General features: G+C 30.2%; 2 protein-coding genes and 2 long non-coding RNA genes across 10 annotated transcripts in view; 2 read left to right on the forward strand and 2 right to left on the reverse strand.

Annotated features, from left to right (window-relative positions):
• LOC128386773 (nephrin-like) overlaps positions 1 to 4,228 on the reverse strand; it is a 72,155-nt gene extending 67,927 nt beyond the window's left edge. Inside the window, exon 1 of one of the 2 annotated variants that reach the window (XM_053345848.1) lies at positions 3,582 to 4,227. In XM_053345848.1, coding sequence (XP_053201823.1) covers positions 3,582 to 4,020 — 439 coding nt within the window. In that variant the 5' untranslated portion in view covers positions 4,021 to 4,227. Of the gene's footprint in view, positions 1 to 3,581 lie in introns of both variants that reach the window. The other variant, XM_053345849.1, reaches the window with a different exon arrangement.
• A 303-nt stretch (positions 4,229 to 4,531) lies between these two features.
• Positions 4,532 to 25,192, reverse strand: LOC128386772 (cell adhesion molecule DSCAML1-like). The gene is given in 13 exon segments (XM_053345847.1): positions 4,532 to 5,797; positions 5,800 to 7,028; positions 7,175 to 7,348; positions 7,594 to 7,713; positions 9,754 to 10,041; positions 10,182 to 10,340; positions 10,996 to 11,230; positions 11,593 to 11,771; positions 12,634 to 12,921; positions 15,003 to 15,428; positions 15,831 to 16,175; positions 21,434 to 21,886; positions 24,899 to 25,192. Coding segments are annotated over 13 exon segments (5,001 nt in total). The 5' UTR covers positions 24,933 to 25,192; the 3' UTR covers positions 4,532 to 4,726.
• On the forward strand, positions 10,009 to 15,086 carry LOC128386797 (uncharacterized). 6 transcript variants are annotated; one of them, XR_008324921.1, is made up of 5 exons: positions 10,009 to 10,150; positions 11,007 to 11,281; positions 12,724 to 12,827; positions 14,156 to 14,304; positions 14,947 to 15,086. It is a non-coding gene; the product is annotated as an uncharacterized LOC128386797 (long non-coding RNA). The 6 variants fall into 6 exon arrangements; XR_008324924.1 differs by having other exon boundaries at positions 14,156 to 14,882; positions 14,947 to 15,072; XR_008324923.1 differs by having other exon boundaries at positions 14,156 to 14,871; positions 14,947 to 15,071.
• On the forward strand, positions 15,207 to 15,953 carry LOC128386799 (uncharacterized). The gene is made up of 3 exons (XR_008324927.1): positions 15,207 to 15,346; positions 15,459 to 15,518; positions 15,814 to 15,953. It is a non-coding gene; the product is annotated as an uncharacterized LOC128386799 (long non-coding RNA).
• Positions 25,193 to 25,585: the final 393 nt, after the last annotated feature.

Genomic DNA, 25,585 nt, shown 5'->3' on the forward strand with positions numbered 1-25,585 from the left:
TTTTACACATCATTTTTTATTAGATTACCAATAAATACTTTTTATACAGTATTCAAATATCCACTGAAAAAAATCACCAAAAAATCACCAAAAATTCATTGAAGTTTTGGTCCAGAAAATCTTTTTCATAACTATTAACATTATCACCATGACCATCGAGTTGACCTCTTGTAAGGTCCAGTCTAAGTTGTATTTTTTAATATTCTTTTGTGGTCAAGCTGTAAAAACAACAGTAACCGCAAGTAATAAAGGTGGTGAGAAAGGCAGGATTAGGAAAGAAAAGTTCTGTTTGTATATTTGTGATTGTTCAGTGACTGAATAAAATGAGTCTCATGTGTTTTCCCCTGTATACACAATCATATACACCAAATATATCTGTATGATATTTTATAATTCAATTCAGGTTCATTGTTGAAATTTTTCAGGGGATGAAGATGAAACTGGTAACCAGGAAGGTGAGAAGCATAAATTAACAGTATGGATGTACAAATGATTGGATAATGTTTTAAGGTTAAAGGTTAAGCTGAATGTTATTCTCTTGGTGTATTTGATATCCTTTTTATTATCATTTGAATTCTGAACTGAGCTTACAATATCATCTCATGTCACCATCAATTCAAATGCAAAGTTTGAAAAGTTTACTATGTTTACAGAATTGAAACATTTTTTTCCCACTTTCAACAATTGACACTAATTAAAAACAATTAGCATGATAACAATGAGATAAATACTGTGAGGAAATTGTTAATTCTGTTGATGATTCTGGAAATTGAAATTCTGATGAACCTGGAAAATGTTTTTTCACAACATTGTCTTGTCAACAAAATGTAATATTTTTGTTTCATGGTGATAAAGATAATGATAATGGTTAGATATTGGTTGATTTTGACAATTCAATGATTTGCTTTGGGTGTTAAATTGGTTTAAATAATCAGTTAATCCAATCATCATCATCATTATCAGCCCTACCATGATGATCAAGATGCTGAATCAACATTTATCTCTTGGTACTATTACTTAAGCTCATTTTCATTGTTGAATTTGTTGACTTTTTGTTTTCAAACCAACAACTTTGATCCATTTATTTTTGTCATTCCACTTATCAGTTCATGATGATTCTGGTGAAAACATTCAAACATTCAAAAGCTTATGAGATGAGTTTTTTTTGGCTATTTTGCTTTTTTCATCCTCAATCTTTATCCTATTTATTTTAGTCTTTTATATATTATATTGATAAGATGATATTGTTTCCCCATCTCTCTCCATTTAATTTCATCGGAACTGAATCAAGTTCAATTAACAATGGAAAAGTAAAACATGAAACTTTTTGCAAAGCTCAGCATCAACTTTGTAGACCATGTATACTGATTTTATTTCAAGAATTTCATGTCAACAGCAATCAACTCAATCTAAATGATTAGCGATCAAACAAAAATAGACAACAATTCAAAGTCAGAATTGTATTATATGTGAACCACTAAGTTATTAGTTTCAAACTCCAGAATCTTAATAATATCATTTACATTATCATTTGTAAATCCACTAATTGATAGGATAATATTTTCAGCTTTTGAGACATGATCCATTAATCCATGATTAGATAATCAAACAGTTATTACAAGAACAATTTAAAAATTGTGATTACCAATTGATGATGATAATGATGATGATGATGATGAAATAAAATGTTGATCAATTAATCAAAGGAAAGATTAAACTTGTCTTGATAATTATATTAAATGGCAAAGATTTATTTTGACAGTTTGATAAAAGGTAAATTATTTTAAGGCCTTTGAGATTAACCCAATCGGGATGATGAAACTGTCAACATGATTATCAACCTCATCAGATTAAATCGTTAATCTGAAACCAGGAAAAAGTAACATAGTTTTACAAAAGATAAATGTTATTTGGTTCAACAGTTTATTTAACTTATGGTTCAATTGTTATCATCATCGTTGGTTGATTTACCTTGATTAACCTTCATGATTGTCTATGAAATTTAAGTAAACGTGGTGATTGTGATGATTGTGATATAAACTTTCATGGAGGATTGAATTGTGAGTATTTTCATGATGATCATCATCATCTTCATCATTACCATCAGAACTTTGATCATCTTGTGAAATTGAGTTACACCAAATTGATCACAATTGGAAATTTGAGAATCAGATGAATAGGATTGAGTTTTTGTTTTCGAGAGTAAAAAAAAACAGTTACAATTAACAACAATTGGACTTAATTGTATCACTTAATTATCTTTAAAATATTGTTAAAATACATTTACTAATGATGAATATTGTTCTTGATTGATCAATTTCAATTTGTTATCATTAACTAGAGATTACAATCATTAGTGTATCCATAGGTAATAATAACAATGAGAAACAAATGATTCATCATCATGATGCTCAGCAAGAGATAAATTATCATCTAATGAACAGTATGATAATAAGTAATGATTTATAATGATTAGTTTAATGATGGAAAATGATAATGATAATAATAATTTTCATTCTCATAAGATGAGGTGAAGAAAAAAGATTGACCAGAATTTTTCATTTCATCATTATCATGTTCATGGTTTGTTCCAGATGATGATGGAAATTTAATAGTTATCATGTAATTCTTGGTGTTCAGAGGTTTTTCTTGAGGGTGGGTTGGGGGTAAGGTGGTGGTGGATTTCTTAATGTTTTACTTTTCAATGAGTATAAAAAAAAAGTTCTGAAAGTTTTTCAGGGTAATCGATAAAATGGATTTTCTTTTCTTTCTCCTTGTATTCTAATCATTTAGTTCATTGATATTACAGGGTGGAAGTGGGGAGGTGGGGAAGAAAACATTACATTTACATGAGGAGTGGGAAAAAAATTTTCCACTGCCAATAAAGTTATTACATGAATCTGATACTCGTGGTGAATGAATTTAAACTCACCATTTAGTATTAGTTAACTGAATTGTTGATTGTGTCTCACTTGATTGGTATTGGAACTTGTTAAATAAATTGTTGGACTTTGTGTTTGTAAAGTTTAGCAATTTAGATAATTGTTTGTATCTTAAACTTTGATATTTAAGTGACATGATTTGATTGATTAGCTGAATGATTTATCAATGCAATTTAAGTTAATCTATTGTCATGATTAAATTCACAATTAACACGCAGTTGATTTAACTTTTTTTTTCTTGTAAATGTAAATTAAACTTACAATGAATATAATGTATTGAAGGTTTGATATTCAATTAATCAGTCAAACAGAATAATGTTTAACAATTAACTTGATCATCACCATGTTTATATCAGTGTTTGTTGTTGTGTTCTTTTTTTTCTAAGATCACAATTAACATAATTTACCTTGATTTTCAATTGTCAATTTGATTGAAAAACTTTTCTCTCATTGTTAAGAAACAATCAACTGAAAGCTAATCCATCAGCTTGTTTCTCTGTGGATGACAACAATTAATAGATTGGATCACTTTGATTAATGAACAATTAACTAGTACAATCATTAGTTAGACATTGATTTCTCTTGATTTACTCTTAATTGTAGGTAATATTTATCATAATTAGAACTTTTTTCTCTTACCTTTAGGGATTCGTCTATGTCTATGGTATCTTTGTCTATGAGTAGGAGAAAAGTTTCCTTGTTTATGTTTATGTTTTTTCACTGTTCTCATTGAATAACCATTGTAATTATCCGCATTTAAATTGGTCAATTTATGTGTAACTTGACCAGTGGTCAAGTTTTCGTTGTAATTAATATTTGTAAAATGATTTGGTGACACTGAAAATGATGAACTTTGGTAAACTTGTAATTCACTTAAACTATTGTTTTCATATTGATTATCCTCATCAATTGGATATGATTTATCAAACTTAATCAGTTGATTCCATTGGTGCACATTATTATTATGATGGACATTATCATGGTGATGATGATGATGATGATGATGATGGGAGGTAGCAATTACCTGATTATCGCATAAATTGTGTAACATTAAACACAAATAGATTGATGTTAACATTGTGATTATCCTAATTGTGGGGAAGTTTTTTTTTTCCTGATTTCTTTTCGTGAGAAATTTTTGTAATATCGGTGATGATAAGGAAGATACACAGAAGAAGGAGAAAAAAACTCACTCACTAAACATAAATACGAAAGGTGTATGAATGAGATGACGATGATGATGTTGGCGTGAGAAGATGATAAAGATGAGAAGAGAGTAAGAATTCACTAGGATAATGCTGAGAATGTGCGAGCAGAAAAAAATCGAACAATAATTCTTGGATTCTCATTCACATCTTTTTTTCCGTAGGAGTTTTTACTCCCAGAAAATGAGAACTTATCATTTCCCACCGGTGGAATAATCAATTCCATCTAGTGGATGGTAATCGAAATTCAATTTCAATGTTATATCAGAACTTTTCCAACAAAATTCGAACACGAGAGTTTACTATTTTTCGATATTCGATATAAAATCATGTTCTACCTCTTGGAATTCTTATAGGATCAAAAGTTGCGAATTTAATGAAAAGTAAAATATTTTTTGGAACTTTATTCAATTGCTTTGGAATTTTATTTTGATTTTTATCTAAAGGAAAATGTGAAAAAATTTGGAATTTAAAATTTCTGTTGAATTTTTTACACAGGAACTTATGAGTATCGTTAATGCTGACAGAAATTGACTTTTCTGTGACATTTACGTGCAAATGGTTAATTACAATGTTTCTTTAAATTTTCACTAATTTACAAAGTGGTTTCTTCATGATTGTCGAGTATAAAGGTTCATATGAGGCTCCATTTCCCGTCATCTTAACCATTGTCATCATGGTCTCAGGTGGATGATCTTTGATAGAATCGTGAAGTTTCAAAGTCATACAATTGTTGATATTGCTCATTGATTGATCTAAACAATGGCTTCCGTTTGAATTTGTAGTATCGGTCAAGGGTAAGGTTGTTGATGGTGATAAGTTTACATTAGATGAGTTTGAACATTCATTGTGCTCTTGGTGGTGTTTAGGTTGATCTTTGTTTTGTCCGTTTTCACTATTCAAATTCAAATTGTCCCTCATGTTTGTCCAAATTTTACTTTTAGTGGCAAAATAAAATAATAAAACAATTAACCAGATAACCGATGCCCAAGCTGCATAGTAAATTAATTGCGATAACAAGGTTGATTCGTAGCCATTGTGAGTTCGATTAGTAATTATTTTCGGCAATTGATTGGACTTTTTGTAAACATTTACGACACCAGATTTGGAAGATCGAGATAAATTACTTGATAATAGGAAATCAGTTGAAGACCATGAGGAAGATGTTGAAGATGAGGTTGGTGAGAAAATGTATTCAACTTTAGTTATACCCAATTTATTACGAACAGAAATTTGTATTTTATCAATTGATGAGCCAATGGAATTATCAATGGGAATCAATCCTTTCAATTTAATATCATTGGGAATAGTTAACTCATTCCAACGAGAAATTAGTCCGGAAGTAATTTGATAACGAATTGAAAACTCTTCGATTGGACAACCAGATGATCTCCATGCTTCAAGTGAGATATAAATTGTTGATGATGAATTTTGATAAATTGCTTCAGTATAATCGGGAGTAATTGGTAAAGAGCCATTTGTTTTAGCATAGATTATATCACTTGGTGGACTTAATCCCATTGAATTGTAGGCGACAAGGTAAAAATTGTACATGGTACCACAATCTAATCCTTGGAATGTATAAAAAGTTTGATGACCAATTAACGTGATCTGAGACCATTTATCTGAATCAATTGAACCATATCTGTCAGGATTAATTGAAGAGTGGATGATGATGATGATGATGATGATGAGCTTGTCCTATGGTAAATATGATAACCCTGGATAGGATGGGAATCATCAATTATCTGAGTCCAGGTAATATGAATTGAGGTTGATGAGATGTAAACAATTGATGGATTAGGAGTGGACGGTAGATCAATACCAAAAGTGGTTACATGTTTCTCGGTTGATGCCGGCGATGACCCTTTACTATTAAAGGAGTGAACAATTATTGTATATTTGGTTAATTGTCTAAGATTATCTAGAATAATTGAAAGACGTTGAGAAAAGGAGGAAAGTTGAGTTGACGATTTTTGCCATTTAATGTTGGACACGTTGTTCCGGTCATCATTTTCATCTTTATTCACCTCATCGTGAGATACATTAAACGTGTGATAGGTGAAGGTATTGGTCACTTCATTGGCTTCTCTTATTCCAATGTGATAACCTTGAATTTGACCATTGTGACCTTTAATTTCTGGTCGATCCCAAGTTATCCGAATGGAAGATGAAGATAGTGGAATAAGTGAAAGATTTATGGGTGGAGTTGAAGGTTGTTCCTCTTCCGTTGTTACCAAAATAGGTAAGGAACTGTTACCACGTCCTAAGGCGTTTTCAGCCATCACAATTAGTGAATATCGTTGACCAGGACGAAGTCCAGTTACTTTGGCTACCATGGAATCGCCCATCACAATCATAACTTTAGTTCGATCAGTTAAAGTTAATTCTGGTAATATTGATGATGGTGAATGTTCAATATACTGGACAAGATGATTTGTTATCGGTGAATGTCCATCAAATTCAGTTTTCCATGAGATTGAAACCCATCGGGAAGATAATTCTTCTAAAATTAAATCAATTGGTTGTCCTGGAGGTTCTTGTATTGTCAATTGAATAATTAACTCATCGGTTCCAAATGAATTTGATGATCGACACATAAAAATCCCATTATCAGTCCTTTTCGCTGAACTAATGATTAACTCGGAACGAACAAGATTCGGTAAATGCTCCTCGAAAAGTTGATAATGCGAAAAACCCTTTAATCCATAAGAATGATGCTGATGATTTAATGTTCCAATATAATTCCAACCAATTGTTTGATCATCTTTAAACCATTGGATATCTAGAGGGTCATCACCATGGGCGATACAGTTTAAGGTTGTATTATCATCCAACTTTGAATAATTGTGAAATTTGTGATGAATGAAATGAGCTTTAACTGGAGAGAGAGAGAGAGAGAAACAAAAGTAATCAATTATTAGAAATAAATCAATAAATAGATGAAACATCAACGACTAATGGATAAGATCTTAAGCCAATTTTCCAGTAGGTCAATCAATAAATTCCCATAAACATGAAACTCACCATAAACATTAAGATTAACTACTTTACTTAATCCTGGTCCAACTGAATTATGAGCTTGACAAAGATAATAACCAGAATCAGATGTAATTGTTTCATGAATTATCAATGAGCCATTTTCATGAACTTGAATGTGAGGATTACTTGCAATTGGTTTAAACTCTTTCCCAGAAGAATCTAATTAAAAATAGATAAACAAAGTGAATGAAGAAGAAAAAAAAAGAATTGGTGAGAAAATATAGAAAGAAAAAATCGTAAATAATTAATTAATCATCTAATATGTATACATGGGTTAATTGATATTCTCACTGCCAAAGTGAGAATACACAGGCCAGGAAAAGAGATGACCAATGGTCACTTCACCCAATGAAAGACAATTAAATGAGTAGGTAAACAATTAACCGGGGAAAAAATTAACTCACCAAATGATCTTGACCATCTAATCCTTGGTATTGGAAATCCTGTTGCTTGACAATGGATTATCACCTTGTTACCCTTGATTGACCAGCTATCGATAGGTTCCAGAGTCCATAATGGTGCCTCTGTGATTAAATAAAAGCAAATGATTAACAATTAATTCAAAAGAAAAAATTAGATTAAAGCAAAAAGGTAAACAAAAGACACAAATGATAAACAAAGAAAATTAAATCTCAATCAAGACAAATTGGATTGTAAGTCCAAAGACTTTAATTGTGACACCATTTTGTTAATCACAATCGACAAATGTAAACAATTAATCATTTAAAAGACAATCAAACAAAAAAATCAACTAATTATTAGGAATGTACAGGGCATCTCACCAAGTTTCCAACAAGTTTTTCTTGAATAAATTTTTTGATTTTGAGTGTTAAGACGCCAGACTCGAGTTATGGTGGTTTAGGCCATACTCAATTGTCATATTTAAATATCAAGGTCATTCCGGTCATTTTGTTAGGATACGGTTTCAAGGTCATTTGATGGTCACAATAACACAGAAGCTTCGTAATTGCGATTTAAATCGATTGTGACCATCAAATGACCTTGAAACCGTATCCTAACAAAATGACCGGAATAACCTTGATCATTTGATTCATCTCTTTATTATCTCTAGATAAAATGACTAAGGATAAAAAAGCCACGATATCAAAATCTCAGAGTTCAATTGAACCAACTGAAATAGCATCTTCTTCATCACCTCTACGACAATTAGTTTCACCACAGCAAACTGAGTGTTCAGCAGCGATGAATGGAATTTATTCATCTTCATCATCCACTGTAGAGGTTTCAACTGCTCCAACGTCTTTATCATCACCAAAACTATCAACGTCATCTTGATCAACTGGACGTAAAGCTTAAGTGAATGCAAGAAAAACTAAACCAGCTAAGTGATTTTTATAGCAAATACCCAAAGGTGCCAAAAGTTTCTCGTGGTATCAAAATTTTCATTTCAATTATCTTTTTATTATTATCTCTAGGTAGAAGAGCTGAGGATAGAGAGAGTCTCAGTGATGAAAATAAAAAAGGTAAAAAATTTAGATTTTCTTCAATAGCTAATTGTTCTTAATTCTTAATTTTACTCTTTTTTCTCAAATTTTATCTACATCATCTTCAACTGGACGAATTCAGCATCACTTGGAACTCTTGTTGCTGAATTACAAGATCAAGTTAACCAACTCCAAAAAAGACGGTGATAACTTGTCTCTCTAATTGACCTTTTTCTTTTGCAGCTTGAATGACAATTCAACAATTCATCAATTAAACAACGACCCAAGTCACAATGGTCATAACTTTACGCCGTGATTATGATAGAAAACGATTCTTAATAAAATTTATTCAAGGAGGTGTAGAAATTGATCCAACGAAACACATTAAAAAAATTAAAAAACTTATTGCATATGACGAGGACCATCCAAAAAAATACTCAGAATGTAGATTCAAAGAGTGCAGGATTGGTAAACCAGTATCCGGCAGATCGAGTAAAATTCAAGCACACTTACGTGCTAAATATGGTGTAATGTGGATACTGCCCCAAAAGTGGGAAAGATATGCAACACATTACCTCCCATATTAAAGATATGCACTGGGACAAGTTTCAATGACAACAATTAGCAATAATAAGAGTTACAGTCAAGTACCTGAAATTGTCCGTACCCAAAACTGTCCACCGATCGTAGCTCCATCTTTCTAATTGGAACTAACCCCCCATTGAATTAATTAGTGCGAATATTTTTTTCTTAATTAAATCTCATAAAAATAATTTAAAAAGATTAAAGTTATCATTTTCATGACAATTTCTGATTGTTTAGAGGTTTAGTTCAAGTAAAATATTTTTTTTGATCAAAATTATTGATTAATTTTCACCCCTTTCAAATCACCTGCTCTTCGAATAACCCGTACAAAAAGTGGACAATTTTAGGTACTTGACTGTAATTTGTTTTCTTTTCTCCGTTTAATTGTCGCTCAAATGACTCATCGTCTTGAAAGATTCTAATCTCTGATTGGTTAACCTAATCTCTTAGCAACAAAAGTCGTTACTTTAGATTTTTGATTTTTCTTAATTGTTTTTTAGTGTTTTTGTTAATCAATGTTTCAATTTTTCTCACCATTAATCTCCAGGTAAGCTGAATGTTCCGTTAATCCGGCCTCATTTGTCGCTCTACAAGTGTAATTACCTCGATGTGTAACATCAAGAGATTCAAATAATAAGCTACTTGAATAATCCGACACTGAGATGACTTTTGGACTTATGGATTCATTTGGTATCACTGTTAAATCCTTAATCCAAGTGATGATTATCGGATAATCTCCGGTAGCAACTGTACAAGAAATGGAAGCTCGTTGACCTTCATGAAGTCCACTTGGAAATTTGAACGTTTCAATAACTGGTTTAACTGTAAATTGACAAAGTGATCAAAAGGATTGACAAGAAACCAAAAATTATCCATTTTTTCATTAATCCGATTGGCAATTAACATGTTAATCAATCTGGTTCAACAATAGGTAAGTGAGAAAATTTAATTCAATCATTTACCTTGAATGGAGAGAGTGAAGCTTGATTCTGATGAATAGTTCCCTTGGAATGCTCGGCATGTGTATTTACCCTGATCATGGATTTTACTCTGATTCCGCAATTCTAGACTTCCATCTGAATGAACTTTCTGATTACTAGAATCTGACAAAACTTGACCATCTTAAAGATGACCCAAAGAGAGAGAATGTCAAAAAAAGAAAATGAATTTCTATCATGAGTATCATGAACTTGGAAATTATTTTGAGAAAAAGTTCAGTTAATTGATTGAACTTTTCAATTCTTTTCAGTAGGAAAATTGAATCAACTTGAATTGTAATTTCTTTTGATTTTTACCATATAAGTAATAATAGACTATATATGTAAAGTAATTCTATCATGTAATTACTTGGCATATTTAATTGTCGATTATTATATTTTGATTGAAATTTAGATTAAAAGTTAATTGCTCAACAAATTTCAATTGATTGGAATAATTTGAAAATTCAATCAACTTTTCTCCAAACACAATTTAGATTGAAAATCTTTTCCCTTTTCAAAGATTAACCATTGAGGATAAGTAAAAATTGAATCAGTAGTCATAATTTTCTGATTCAATTGATTTAACTAAATTTAATACATGTATTAGAGTAAAATGTAGTTTACTAAACCATTGATTAAGTTTCCAAATTTTCAGTTTCCCAATAATAACTTTAGGAAATTACAAATTGAAACAATCAAATGATTGTTGATTTTACATTTGAATTGTTCATCTGATGAAAATGAGGTTAACCTGAGATTATCTAATTGTTCACATGATTAACTATTCATTTGTTACCTTTTATCCAGATTAAACGATCAATTGGATAACCAACTACCGGACAATGGACTGTTAATTGGCTTCCGGCGATTGTGATTCGATTTGTGAGCGATTTTATGAATGGAAGGCCTCGAACTTGAACTTTTCGTATATGAGTAATCTTTTTACCTGAATTTTCAGCTACACATCCATAAGAACCTCCATCTAACAGGATAATCCCTTGTAATTTCAATAAGCTCACGATTACATTTTCCTGTGTTCATGAAAGATGAAACATGAATGAATTACCATGAGAAAACTAAAGGTAAAGAATTTAAATTGTGTAAACATTTATCATGAAACTAAGGATCAATTGGACAGTTTTGTTAACTTCAATTCTTCATTCAAATGGAAATGGAAATGATATTATTTGTTGAACCATCAAAAATATTCTCAATTTAATATCATGTTGTATTTTTCTTGTATTAGTGTTCACTGAAATTCAAATGAATCAAGAATTGAAACAATTCTGCCAACATTCAAGTTTTAAATTGTAAATTAATGTTAATCTTGAAGGGAGAAAATGTTTACATGTATAAATACATGAATACTTGATGTTAATATCATGATAATAACCTTTGTATCTGATTGAGTTATTATGTCTCTTTTTGGTGTAATTGTTGTTATCGGTTGATGGTCAAGAGTCCAAGTGACCCTTGGTATTGGATAACCTTCAACTTTACATGAAAGGGTAACTGAATCACCTTCAGATAATATTACAGAATCAAAAGTTTCCAAAAATTGTAGAGCAATAACTGTAAAGATAATATCAGTATCAGAATGATTAGTAAATTGAGTAAATTATTGGAAATATTTGATTCAATTAACTATTAGGTAACCACTAAAGTTTTTTCCCTTTTTTGATTCTTAATGTTTGCAGATTGATAATTAGAAAATTAGACTTTTGTTGATTATGAAATTAAGTCTATTTTAAAGCTTAAATTCTAAGCTTTCGAATGATACTAATTTTATCAATTTTAAAAAAATAAAAAAATTATCATTAAAAATTAAAATAGGCCATTTCTCTGTTCTTCATGAGTCACTTTTAGGCTTCGAAATGACCTGAAAATTTTTTTGATAAAATAAAATTATTATTTAATTATTGAACTTATTTGATTCGAAATTTGGTGAATTTTGATAATCAAATAGAGGAGAAATTGCCATTTAGAATCAAATTAACTAATTCATAATGCTACGCAATGGTAAAATTTACCTGTTTTTATGATAAAAGGTAGAAAATGGTTCTCTATGGGGATTTAATGTTAAATCGTTTTTTGTTCAGGCAATAATTTCTCCTCTATTTGATTATCAAAATTCACCAAATTTCGAATCAAATAAGTTCAATAATTAAATAATAATTTATTTTATCAAAAATTTTCAGGTCATTGAAGCCTAAAGTGACTAATACCAGAAATGGCCTATTCTTAAATTTTAATGATAATTTTTTTATTTTTTTAAAATTGATAAAATTAGTATCATTCGAAAGCTTAGAATTTAAGCTTTAAAATAGACTTAATTTCATAATCAACAAAAGTCTAATTTTCTAATTATCAATCTGCAAACATTAAGAATCAAAAAAGGGAAAAAACTTTAGTGGTTACCTAATATAATACTTACTAGACTTTTTCAATTGGACAATATCGTTAACTGATTCATATTCATTTGAAACGAAACATTGAAAATAACCTTGTTCCTTTTCTGTTGCAGATTCAATTTTTAATCTACTTGGATTTAACAATTTAATTGTCGATGAACCATTCAAAGGATACAATAAATTCAATGGATGACCATTAAATCGCCATTCAATTGAGGTAACAGGATATCCGGTATAATCACAGTTGATCAAAGTTACATGAGAGTCTCTTTCAAATTCACTGATTATTGATAAGTTTACTCTTAATGGAGCTATACTTGTATAAGAAAGAGAGAGAGACAGAGAGAGACAGAGGCCAGAAGAAAGTGATGAGATGCAAGATGAGGACAAATCGAATGATGAAAATGATGGAGAAAGAGAGAGAGAGAGAGAGAGAGAGAGAGAGAGAGAGAGAGAGAGAGAGATGAGATTAGCCATAGATTCTGGGAGATGATGTTCATTCATTGAGAATCGTTCATATATTAATGATAAATAGATAATCATTTGATCTACAAGTATATTAACTAGAATCTTTTTTTTCTGTGTGTAACCGGATGAACAGAGAGTGTGAAAGTTGATCATCATTCCGGAAACATGTTCTTTTTTTACATCTTCATCTTCATCCTCATCTTCTGGTTTCTATGGTAACGAAGATATAATATATCGACCAAAGGCAAATAGGAATTTTTTTATTGATGATCCCAATGACACTTCTGACAACAATATTGAACCTCAATTCATGTATTTGCCTTCATTTGGCTTCTATTGTTCTGTTGATCTTGTCATCAACTCACAGAATTATCATGTTAAACTCTCTCCCTCATCACTTAGCATCTTCATCTTTAAATTATTCTTTACCGTTATCTAGAACCGTCATTGGAATACAATCAATCATTAACAACTAATTCATTTTCATCTCTGAAACAAATAACTTTGTTTTTCTTTTACTCGTTGAAAATTGAATGTTCATCATGATTTTATCATGAAATTTTTAACTAAAATGATGAAATTATGATTATCATGATGAGGTTATGATGATCATGAATACGAGAAGAATGAGGATGAAAAATTTTCTTCATCTTCATTGTTGTTTAACTTTTTCTTTTCCATATCGATTATGATTCTTTGTATATTGATTGAAAGCAAATTCAAATTTAATTGAACCTTATGGTTTGATGAATATTGTTTTCTAAATTCAGAATTCAAGTTGACAGATACACAGAATATTAACTCATGGGAGTGAGTTGAAAGAGAGAACGAAGTAAATAAAAAGAATGATAAAATTTTGTTGTTCAGGATGAAGATGAAATGAAATTTCCGAAGTAATTTCTGTTGATCATCATCATGGAAAATGAAAAATCTAATGATTGTACATGAACACGAATTAACTGATAAAAATATATATCATGAAGTTTGAGTTATTATCATTGATTGATTCTGGTTCAATTGATTTTCTCTCTCTCTCTCTCATTCCTTGTCTATGTAATTTTAAACTGAATTTCTCAGTTTCCAATTCAATTCTATATATAAGGCTAACATGATGAATCTACTCTAACCAAGATGTTAATATATTCCTGAAACTGATATACTCTAATGAGATATTGAGGATTACTAAATGAAATGATTTCTTTTATTGGATTTAATAGTAAAGAAAAGTAAGTAAACATACCCTTAGGGTAAATGTAAAAAATGATCATAATGTTCACTATCAACTCTACTTTTTCATGATGAGAGAAACTCATCATTATCATCTTCATCTTCATCCTCATCATCAGGAATCCTCATGACATCAGAACTCTTCAGTTATTAGCTTTTTTTCATCATCATCTTCATGATTAACTCTCAATGTATCAGAATGTATTTAATAACTGTCCATCCTTAAGGATGCCCAATGGTCACAAACATTTTGACAAGAATCCCTTTAATCATGAATGAACTTTTTTCTATCAAATCAACTCAATCATGTTATTATATTTTATCAATCCAATGATTACAATTAACTCTAACTATTTACAACTATTATCGGAAACCTCTAATTATCTCAAATGAATCAATTGATTTGAACTTCATTATGGGAAAAAAAACTTTTGCCTCTTATCGGTTTCCCATAAAGTGCAAGTATCTCTCAATGCTGGTCAAGTGGTCAGTTTCTGATTTGGATCATCGTGTGTCTATCCTCATTTACTGAACTTTTAACCATCATGATTAAATTTGAATTTATGGTGAAAATATGGTTATTATTTATTTACATTTTAAACTAATAAACTGACCACAACTTTTGTTATCTTTTCTTTCAGGTAAATACTATGAAAATGGATCAAGAGGTGAACAAAAAGTTAACGGTAAAACTTACAGCGAACCATTAGTTGAATTGAAACTTTATCGTGACCCAATGAATTATTTGCCCAGCATCCAATGGTTCCCATATCGGATTGATTAAGATTCTTGATGATCAGGAATTGATTAACCTGAATGAAACGATCATCTTTCCCAATGATATTATCACCATCTTTTAAACCATGGTGATGATGATAATGTTGATGGTCACTATTGGTTGATGGACTTGGGATATTTTCATTACTGTTATCACTCTTGTTACTACCAGTTATCATCATTAAATGATGTTGATGTTGCTTGACCATTGACCATCTTGGAATCCATTTATAATGAGGTAATGGATAACCTGAAGCTATACAGGTAACTATAACTTGACTTCCAAATTCACCAATGATAAGGTCACTTTTCAATGTTATTCTTGGTGGAAATGGTTCCCGAAGGGCTGAATAATTTATATTTTTTTCCATATAAGATGAAAACATGAGAGAGGGAGCGGATAATCATGATGACGATGGAAGGTGGGAAATGAAAGGTAAATACATAAATCGTATAAATGAATTAATGTTAGAATGAAATAGAATTAAGAAAATGTATTAAGAAGGTAGAAGATGATTAATTAATTAAATGTCTTATTCTTTTCTCCAAGATGAACATAGTGACAAGTTACATGGAATTTTTTTTTCTTCCTTAGCATCATTATCTTTCTGACCAGTGGTCACTATTATCTTCATCTTCTTCTTTCATCATCCAACATCTTAATTCATTCTGAGAATGTTTATCATTGCTAAAAGTTTTTTTTCTTCTTCTCTTTCCTCTTAATTATTTAGAATTTGTTTTAATTTACCTCCGACAATTAAACGACCCGCTGATGAGCTTGTTAATATTTCACCAGTTAATCTACAGGTAACTCGACATCGATATCGATTATTATTCAATGAAGATGAAACCGAGCTAATGTAAAGTCGACCATCGTCCAGTGATAAATATTTACTTGATAAAAGGGTTCCAATTGTTAACAATTTACTCGGTATTGTTGTTATCACTCTGCCTGAGGGCTCTTCAAGCCATGAAGAAACTTCCATTAATTGTGAGGTTGATTCAAAGCCGGAAATGTGACAGGTAAAAGCAGCGATTCCTCCAGGAAGGATATGCTGATCATGGACATGGATTGTTAATGAGCGACGAATCACTGAATCAATCAACAGATTAAATTAATCATGATTAGGTATTATAAATATAAGCCAAATATCATTTGGAATGATCTGATTAAACAAATGAGTAAAATAAATTGCTAATAATTTGTTTCTCTCATGTTATTCATGGGCGTTTATTGTTATCATTTTGTTTGGAGAATTTTTTTTTCTCAATTCAATCTGATTGAATGTTCATCATTGTCATCATGTTTTCCTTTCTTTTTTTTCCTTCTCCTTCTAGAATTAAACTATTTCTAATCTTTTCCACTGATTGTAATCACCCTGAATGTTTGGTGTTATCCATGAAGTTGAATTTCATGATTCATGAGATGAAATGAAAAGTGATACAAGATAATCATTGATTACATTGGAAAGATATCATTGCAATTTCTCGTGTAATTAATCATCTTGTGATGAAGAAAAAGGATGATGATGATGATGCGTTTCTCTCTCTCTCTCTCTCTCTCTCTCTCTCTCTCTCTCTCTCTCTCTCTCTCTCTTCATTTCACCTTTTACTCTTTCATCGAATTTTTTTCCCTCCTTCTACTTAGACATGATCATTTTCATCAGCATCTTCATCATGATCATCAGAATAGTTCCAAGGTGAGAATCACAAGAATCCTCATTTGACAAATTACTTAATCAAGGGTCATCTATGTTTCTCTTAAGATTTTTTTTTCTTCTATTTTTCTCCTTCTAATTCATCTACCTAACCAGTTTATCCTCATCCTTTTTTTCATCATTCTTTTTCACTCATGATTCTCTTCAACTTATCCTCATCCTCATCACCATCCCACCTTCAATCGTTTCATCCCAATGTCCTTCCCTTCCCAATCTCACTCCCTGTAGTCGTAGTAGTAGTCGTAACATACTCTTCTGCTCCGATTACCTCAATTACAGATTATATTAATTTCATCCCAAAATGAAAAAAAAGAGAAACTTTTTTCACCAATATCAACCTTTATCTTCATCTATTTCCTCCTCTATCATCCCTTTTCATCCTCCTCTTGATCCTCATCATCATCAACCTCACCTTATTCATTTGATGTCAGAAAAATGTTCACCAATAGATTAACCAGCCATGATTTCAATCATAAACATGGTCACTCTTGGTTTTCACCCTTTTCTGAATTTATCATGACTAATTTTTCACCTGATTGATTTACCTTGTGTGTAAATGGTGAAAATGAATAAGTTTCATTGGTTCTTAACTTGTTTCATGATAAACAATTCAAAGTTCTGACTATTGGATTTGATTCAAACGATTAACCAGAAAGAAGAAGAGGAAAAAAAACTAAACCATCAACATCCAGTTTCAGCTTTTAACAAACAGGGTCAATTGATTTTACTATCCAATGGTCAGTGATGGTGATTAATTACATTAACATATATTAATTTAATAATAACAGCTACTAACAAGCTCTGTAACTCAACAACATGATTAACATGATAATTATCATTTTTCCAGTGTTACCATTAACAAATACACTTGATTATAGCTGAAACATTCAGACAATATCATCATCATTTATTATTACAGTTTTGATGATGATTATCATTATAATCATTATCTTTAATGACTGTCACAATATCAATAAATATCTGAATTGATATTCATTGTATTAATATTGCTGAATAATATATGATTCATAATCATGATGATTTAGAGTGAAAATATCATGTTACTTGTGTATCTTTTTGTTTTCAGTGATATTAATGTGAATAATTGAATATATTCATTGACTTTTCAATCATCAGTCTAATATGAATTCAACAGGGTTACATGATGATGCAGGAATTCATAAGGTTAAGAAATTCATTCAATAATAATATTGCAAATATTAGACAAAAAAAGTAACTTTCACCTCAAGGGATAGTTTAAAATGGTAACTGATTCCTGAAAGTTCATGGATCTATATTTCACTTTTGTGATTCCTCTGAAATTTCATGGGGGAAAAATTCTGAATCTTCATCAACGATTGACCAGTGTAATGACAGCATTATGAAAATGAAAATGATAATATGACATTTTCTTGTCCACTGGGGAAATGATTAGGATAATGTTGATAACTTTCATGATAACAGTAAATTCAGTCTGATTAAAAGTTTCATTTTCATGGTGATTATAACAAGCTGGATATTAAGATTTTCAGCCTGAAATAAATATGAAATAGAGAGAGAGAGAGAGAAAGTAGACTTTCAATCTGTGGTTTTAATGTGAGTCATGAATTTATCTCTAGACAAACTGAATTTAATCTGAAACAGAATTGAAACTCAAGGTAAACATTTTAATGCTCAAATTTTATCTTCTTGTCAAGTTGGTGACTTATTTTTTTCTGAAAGATTAGTTAACTGTTCATGAAGTGATTCAATTTCACCATGAAAAAGGTTATATATTCTAGTTTCATTCCCTGTGTTCCCCTGAATCATAACTATTATCAAGAAATTACCATGATCATTATCATAACATGAGAAATAGACTAACTCTCGGTGAATTTTTTTCTAACTTTGGATTGAAATAATAGCAATGATAACAACAAGGAACGACAAATAAACAACATGCTATGGAATCCACTGAAAACTCTGGAATGTGAATACATATGAACTTTTTTTGCCAAACACCATGAATCTATCTTGTTTGAATGGAATCCATTAAATGCTCAGAAAGATATAAGTTACATTACATTTTATTATTATCATTATTCTCGGTGTCAGTGGGTTTGGTGTGCTCATGGTGAAGAGTGTGAGTTATCAACTAAAGTGTCTATTATGTACACAGATTTACCTCTTGAAAATTTCACTCCAAATTTCATATAATATTTTTGTATGGAAACTCTCATGAAATAAATGAGTTGAAGCTGAACATTTCTTGTTCCCCCACCGCCACAAATGATGGTTGGAAACTTTATCCACCGCCACCAAGAACTTTTCAGATTGTTATACTTTTGAATAAAACAAAGGGAGGAACATGATGTTTACCACTTTGTTGATGGATTCATTTTCATCCTCTGAATTTTCATCTTAATTCACAGCTATAAATACATCATGATGGTGATTATGTGAAGGTAAACTTTTAACTTTTCTCCTCTGAAGTAAATGAGGATGAAAATTGAATCTCAGAATTTCATACAAGTTCAAATGTGTATGATGATTGTTTTCCATTCTGAAAATTTCATTCAGATAATCAGTTGGAAAATCATGTTAACTTTTCTTTTTGTTTTGATTTTTTTTTCTACTCCAACAAAGTTCTGACCTTAAAGGTCTCTCTCTCGAGTTTGGTTATTTTGTTCTGGTTGATTGAATAATTGGATTCAAAGTCTCTCTCTCTCTCTCCATCGTAATAATATCATCCATGTGATACAATTTATTATACTCGATATTGGTATCACTGGGAACCTACAGGGATGTTTGAACTGTTGGAATGATTCAGGCAATATCATTATTGTTCATAGGAGGAGATGATTATTATTATGAAGAAATGAAACTTTCCGATAAAAATTCATGGTAACCTTTTTTTTAACTCTCATGATGATATATACTTTCCCTGTTGAAATGTTCAAAATTGGTTCAATCAAGTCTCTCTCTCTCTCTCTTCCTCTCTCTGTTTAACAAGAGGATGATGATGAAGTAAACATGATACCTTATGGGGATGAGCATGATGATGATGAAAAATGAAAGTAAAATTGAAAGTTATCCTCGTCATCCAACCCATTAGACATTAAACTTTAAGAATATCAATTCTGAAAAATATTCCTGAAAACCTCGGATTCCAAGTTTGAATTTTATCTCCCTCATTGAGTACATACACTTACTGATTACTCTGATTTTATATTAATAGCTTTTCTTTTTGTCTCTTCTGCTCAAAAGTTCTGATTCTGAATTTCATACAATTCATTGGAACTGTTATAATAACAATTTATCACCAATTGTTTCAATTTTAACCTCAAGTCTCTCGTATTTTTTTCACTCAACATATCGTTAGTTGAATTGATCATCATGATGATTATCATGGTTCAGATTATCAGTATCTCCCTATTATTACAATTTCCATCATTTGGTTTGAATTGAATTGCTCAAGATGAGATTGAAATTTCATCACTTTCATCATAACCTGACAAACTCAAGATAATGTTGGTTTGGAACTTTTTTTTCATCTATTTTTTTTTTCTCAGCAAAAAAATAAATATATTTGATTCTGTGTGTACTTGAAGCTCACAAGTAGTCAAGTTTAGCCAATGATCATGATAACTGGAGTGGGTAAAGGAGGAGGAGGAGGAGATGGAAACTGAATAACCTCAGCGAGATGAAAAGTTCAGTTTACAATATAAAATATTTGATGTGAATTTTCAAATAACAAAGTCTTATTATTACTTTATTCACAATCAAGTGTCTTTCATCTAGAAGGTAAGATAATGATGAGAATTTTCATCTTCATCATTGCTGTTATTCATATTATACTTTTCTATCTTCTTCTAAGGGTTAAAGGTTAAGCGAATCTCAAAGTTGAGTCTATCATTTACTTTACTTGGTTCATAAAGATTTGTCTTCTTTCATCATTTTCTATCATCATCTCACTCATAACTATATCATCTTAACACTTTGAATCTATTGAAATTGGAGTTTCTTTGGTTGAAGATGATGAAGAAGAGCAAGATGAATATGAAGATGGTATTGTTGAAATTCAGTGAAAAAAAGATGACGAATTGATCATCGCTGTCACTTGAAATTTTTTTCATTCAATGAATAACTTGTGACTTTTATACGAGTTTCTGGTTACTCAATATTACCCTGAACTTTTCCTTCAGTCCTCATCTTACTCTTCATCTCTCTCTCTCTTTAAATTGTTAATATGGTGAATATTTTGTCATCATCGATTGACAATAACTAATAACGATTTATGAATCAAAATATATGATGAAACTTTTCATAAACATGATAAACAAGCAATGAGAATGCAAAAGTTTCAATATTTCATTTCAATTGATAAGTAAAAAGCTTGTCAGTTAATCTTATTTATTGATTCTTGAAAGTTCTGATGAATTGATTACCATGAAAATACACATTATCACCCGATTAGGATACATAATGTATTAGTTTAGTAAATCAGTTGATTTCGTTTCGATCAAATTTTATCTACAAAGTATTTATTGTAATCAGATTCTTAATGATAATTTGTGTAAAGGTTAATGAGTTAATCTGCTGGGAATTGATTTTATTTGATTTATATGCTGATTGTTGATATTTTTTTACTTACCTCCTTTAATTGTTACCAATCGACTTGAAATTGAACCATAATTATCCGTGGCTATGCAAATGTAGCTGGTTGAATGAATTGATTGCTTGTAATCATTTGGACTGAAAGGAGGGAAAACAAGGTAACCATCATTACGAATGTATCGAAGTCCAGGAAAGTCCATTAATCGTTGACCAGAGGAACTTGACCAGGTTATTTTTACCATTGATTCGGATGAATTGCCCTTACAATCAACGATTATACCATCAGTGTTAAAAAATGTCACCTTACTTGGTGGTTCATGAGTGAAATAAAGTCCACTTTTGGTGACAATATTAGTATTAGATATTGTTGGCTGGTCAGCTGAATAATCATTCCCATGGACTAATTTAATTTCCTTTTGGTCAGTCCAGAATTGAGGATCAATGGTCATTGTAAGACTGCCCATTGAGATGATTGTGAAGACAAAGAGAGCTAAAAGGAAAAGCATAAAAAGATGGCGATGATGATGAAGATGATGGGGACAAAAATAAGGAAAAGAAAAGAAAAAGATGAAGATGTTGAAAGAAGCTAATTAATGATAAGAGCATCAATTAAGATTAAGAGGCTAATAACAACAACTACACCAACCATTGTTTCCTTAAATTACTCAGCTTCATCCTCTCTCTCATCATCCTGATCCTTTTCAGTATTCATGAGCCTGAAAAAGTCATCGAGTCAATGAAGTTTTTACAATCCGAATTAAATTGCAACCGATTGATCAAAATTTACTAATTGTTTTGATGTAAAAAAAGCTGAAATTCAATGTAGCCTTTTAATTATAACCGTTAGATGACAATCAACTATACAATTAATTTTATCTTTAATCCCCTTGAGAGTTGATTGTTTCGTTAATGTTACTTTGTTGATTTAATAAATTCACTCAATTGAGTGTGTGTATATGATTTACAATTTAAATAAATTGTTGTCGATGTAAAAACAATCTAATTTAATTGATTCTTTATTCAATTAATTAATAAAATGTTGATATTTTGTAATGATCGAGATGAAATAAATTGTTTCACTTTGATTATTTTCTAATAAAATTAATTGACTCACTTCAATTTGATTATTGATTGTCTATTCAATGTCACTTGTCCATTTTAATCAATCAAAATGATCAAACAATCAACAAATTAATTTTGTTTATAATAATAATCACAAAGTTTAAAAAATAATAATAACTTTTTATCAGCATCATTTCCGTTTCCGGTTAATCTCGATTGCTCTTTGGATAAGGTTGGACATTTGTTTAATTTAGTTGTGTATTATTATTATCAGAATTGTGATTTAACTGTTAGCAATTTACAATTTGTGAATAACAATCAACTACAATATTGGACTAGGGATTTGAAATAATGTTGATCATTGTTAGTCAACTGTTCAGATGAATTGAGTTGATTCAATGTTGACAATTTTACTTCATTCAGGATAAATTGACAAGATGGACACAGTTTCATCAGTCTCATCTGGGAAATGGACACAAAACTAGGAAGATGATGATGATGATAAGGATGATGAAGGTAACTCTGTACATCTCTTACTCAAATAACATCAACATGATTAAGAGACAGTGATCATAATAATAAAACATATTGACAATCAAGGATAAAAATATTATCTCTCTGACAGTTATACTGAAATACATCTGAACAGTTTGATCTATACATTTAGTAATTGATGACAAAATCATAATATATAAAAGTTAATTGACAATCAGTTATGATATTATCTTATTATCATCATTATCTGAATAAGTTATATCAATTGATGAAAATGTATTAATCATTATAACTTTGATTAGTTTAGTTGCACTTGAACTTCAATTTAATTCATGATTAATTGATATGCTTTAATGACGTTTAATTATCTAATAATCTTATGTAAGTCAGATATATTTACATTGATGAAAAGTTTAATCACTTTGATTAGTTAATTGTTGCTCCTTAAGTAACTTTAACATTACTATCGAATGACAAATTAACTAATTTGGTTATAGCACTTGGTGAGTGTAACAATTAATACTCTAAGTGTTTCGTGATTAATTTCAATTAATCGTTAAACTTTAATTATATTAATCAGTCTTGATAATTATCTAACCATCAACTTAGATATTGTAATGGTTGTTGTTCACAATTAACTCTAAGCTTATTGTTTAAATTGTTTATTCGTTGATTTTTTTAATCATCACCATTGTTCCTGTTAATTGTTACTAAATTTTTCAACAGTTTCAGACGTTAATTGTTGTATATTAAACTCTAATTATAATGTGAAAAGTTAATTGCAACAATCTTTGTCCTTTTCCGGTTTAATTATTGATAAGATTCTGATGAAATCAATGATTAATTGTTAGGAAAAGAAGACTGATCAATATTAATTGTTTGAACATAAAACAATTGAATTAAATTGTTTCTCTCTTTTTCTCTAATGATTAACTTTTCTTGTTTAATTAACAAGCCTTCTGGAGGAAATGGGATGATTATCAACAACAATTTAATTTAATTCAATGTGATTAACAATGAGAGTGAGATAAACAAAAAAATGTCATTTACAATTAAACTCAAGTTGATTGATAATTTAGACAGACAATTACATTGGTTTAACAATCGGATAAAATTGATTAATTTACCTTGATCATAATCTAATTGGATAATTGTTAACATTGCAAATAATTTAATTAATCATCTATAATAATAAGATTGTTTTATAATCATTGAATTAACCAACAGTTTTAACGGTTATGATTAAATGTAACGATATTAACATGATTTAGTTAACAACTGATTAGATTGGAAAACTTTTTCTAAAGATTTTGATTGTAAAGGTGGTTAAGGATTGGGTGGGGTGGGAGATTCATGGTTACATGGGAAGACTTTCTCTTGCTAATGGAAACGGAATCGGAAATGGTTCATATGCTTTCTGAATAAACAAAAGTATTTCAATTTGTATCCATTTGTTTGTATCAATTTTTCAGGTGAATTCTGAATGAGATTTGGTATTTCATCATCATGCTAAGGGAGAACAGAATTTCAGAGAAATGAAAAGAAAATTCTATAAACTTGAAATACTACTTTTTCGTATTCTTTTTTATCATTAAGTTTCATCAATACTATTATCTCTCACTCTTTGAATGACTTTTCTTCATTTTCATCTTTGATGAGCTTTCGTATATCCTTTTCTTCATAGGCTCCAATCATGGATCTTCATCTAGTTCAGCATGATAACTTGTTCATTTTACCTTCTTATATATGGATCATTTTTCCATCTCTATCATCTTTAATTCATTCAGATCTCTCTCTCTCTCTCTCTCTCTCTCTCTCTCTCTCTCATGATTCTTGAATCGTTCAGTTCAATTGTACTGATAACTATTGACAATCAGTATTGGAAACAACATGTTATCATTTGATTGCTCTTTGATTGTTATTAGATTAGTTTTGTTAAACTTACCTAAAATTTTAACAATCACTTTGACTCTCATCATTTTGAGTTAATGATAATTTCAGTTTCCATTATTGATTAACTCATTGTTTTTGGCGGTGATTTATTAACATGGATATAAAGTTTTAATATCACAACTTAGAAGTAGAGTTACAATTTGATCACTTTGTTTATGGTCAATTATTATCTGGACAATTGATTATTGGAACTAATTAGTTGATGATTGTGATGAAACATTCCAATTGTTTCCACTGACAATTAAGTTGACCATTAATGGTTTTCACGTTTCAACATTGAAGATGAAATTATTTGGTGAACTAACCTGAACACTGAAACTCTCTCTTACACCCAAACTCCCACCACTTAGACTCAATATCTCCCTGAAAGGAAAGAGGGAAAATATATCGACTTCAAGCCTGCGTCATAAAAATAATTTCCAAATCCTGAATATCCTCAATCTCTCATGGGATAATCTAAACAATTGGAATTTTCCCCTTCATAATTCATATTTTAATCTTTTCAAAATCCAATCAGAATAATCGACCATCTCTTATATTAGTTATTCAAACATTCACATAGTAATTAAACCTCGTAATTATTTTCAATTAGCCAGTCAGCGAACTGAACTTTTCATCATGTTATCGCTCTAATCGATTATCATTCAGTTGGTATTTTTATTCAATATCGTTCATTTTA

Source organism: Panonychus citri, unplaced genomic scaffold (assembly GCF_014898815.1).
Source record: "Panonychus citri isolate SS breed McGregor unplaced genomic scaffold, ASM1489881v1 Contig00077, whole genome shotgun sequence".
NCBI lineage: Eukaryota > Metazoa > Arthropoda > Arachnida > Trombidiformes > Tetranychidae > Panonychus > Panonychus citri.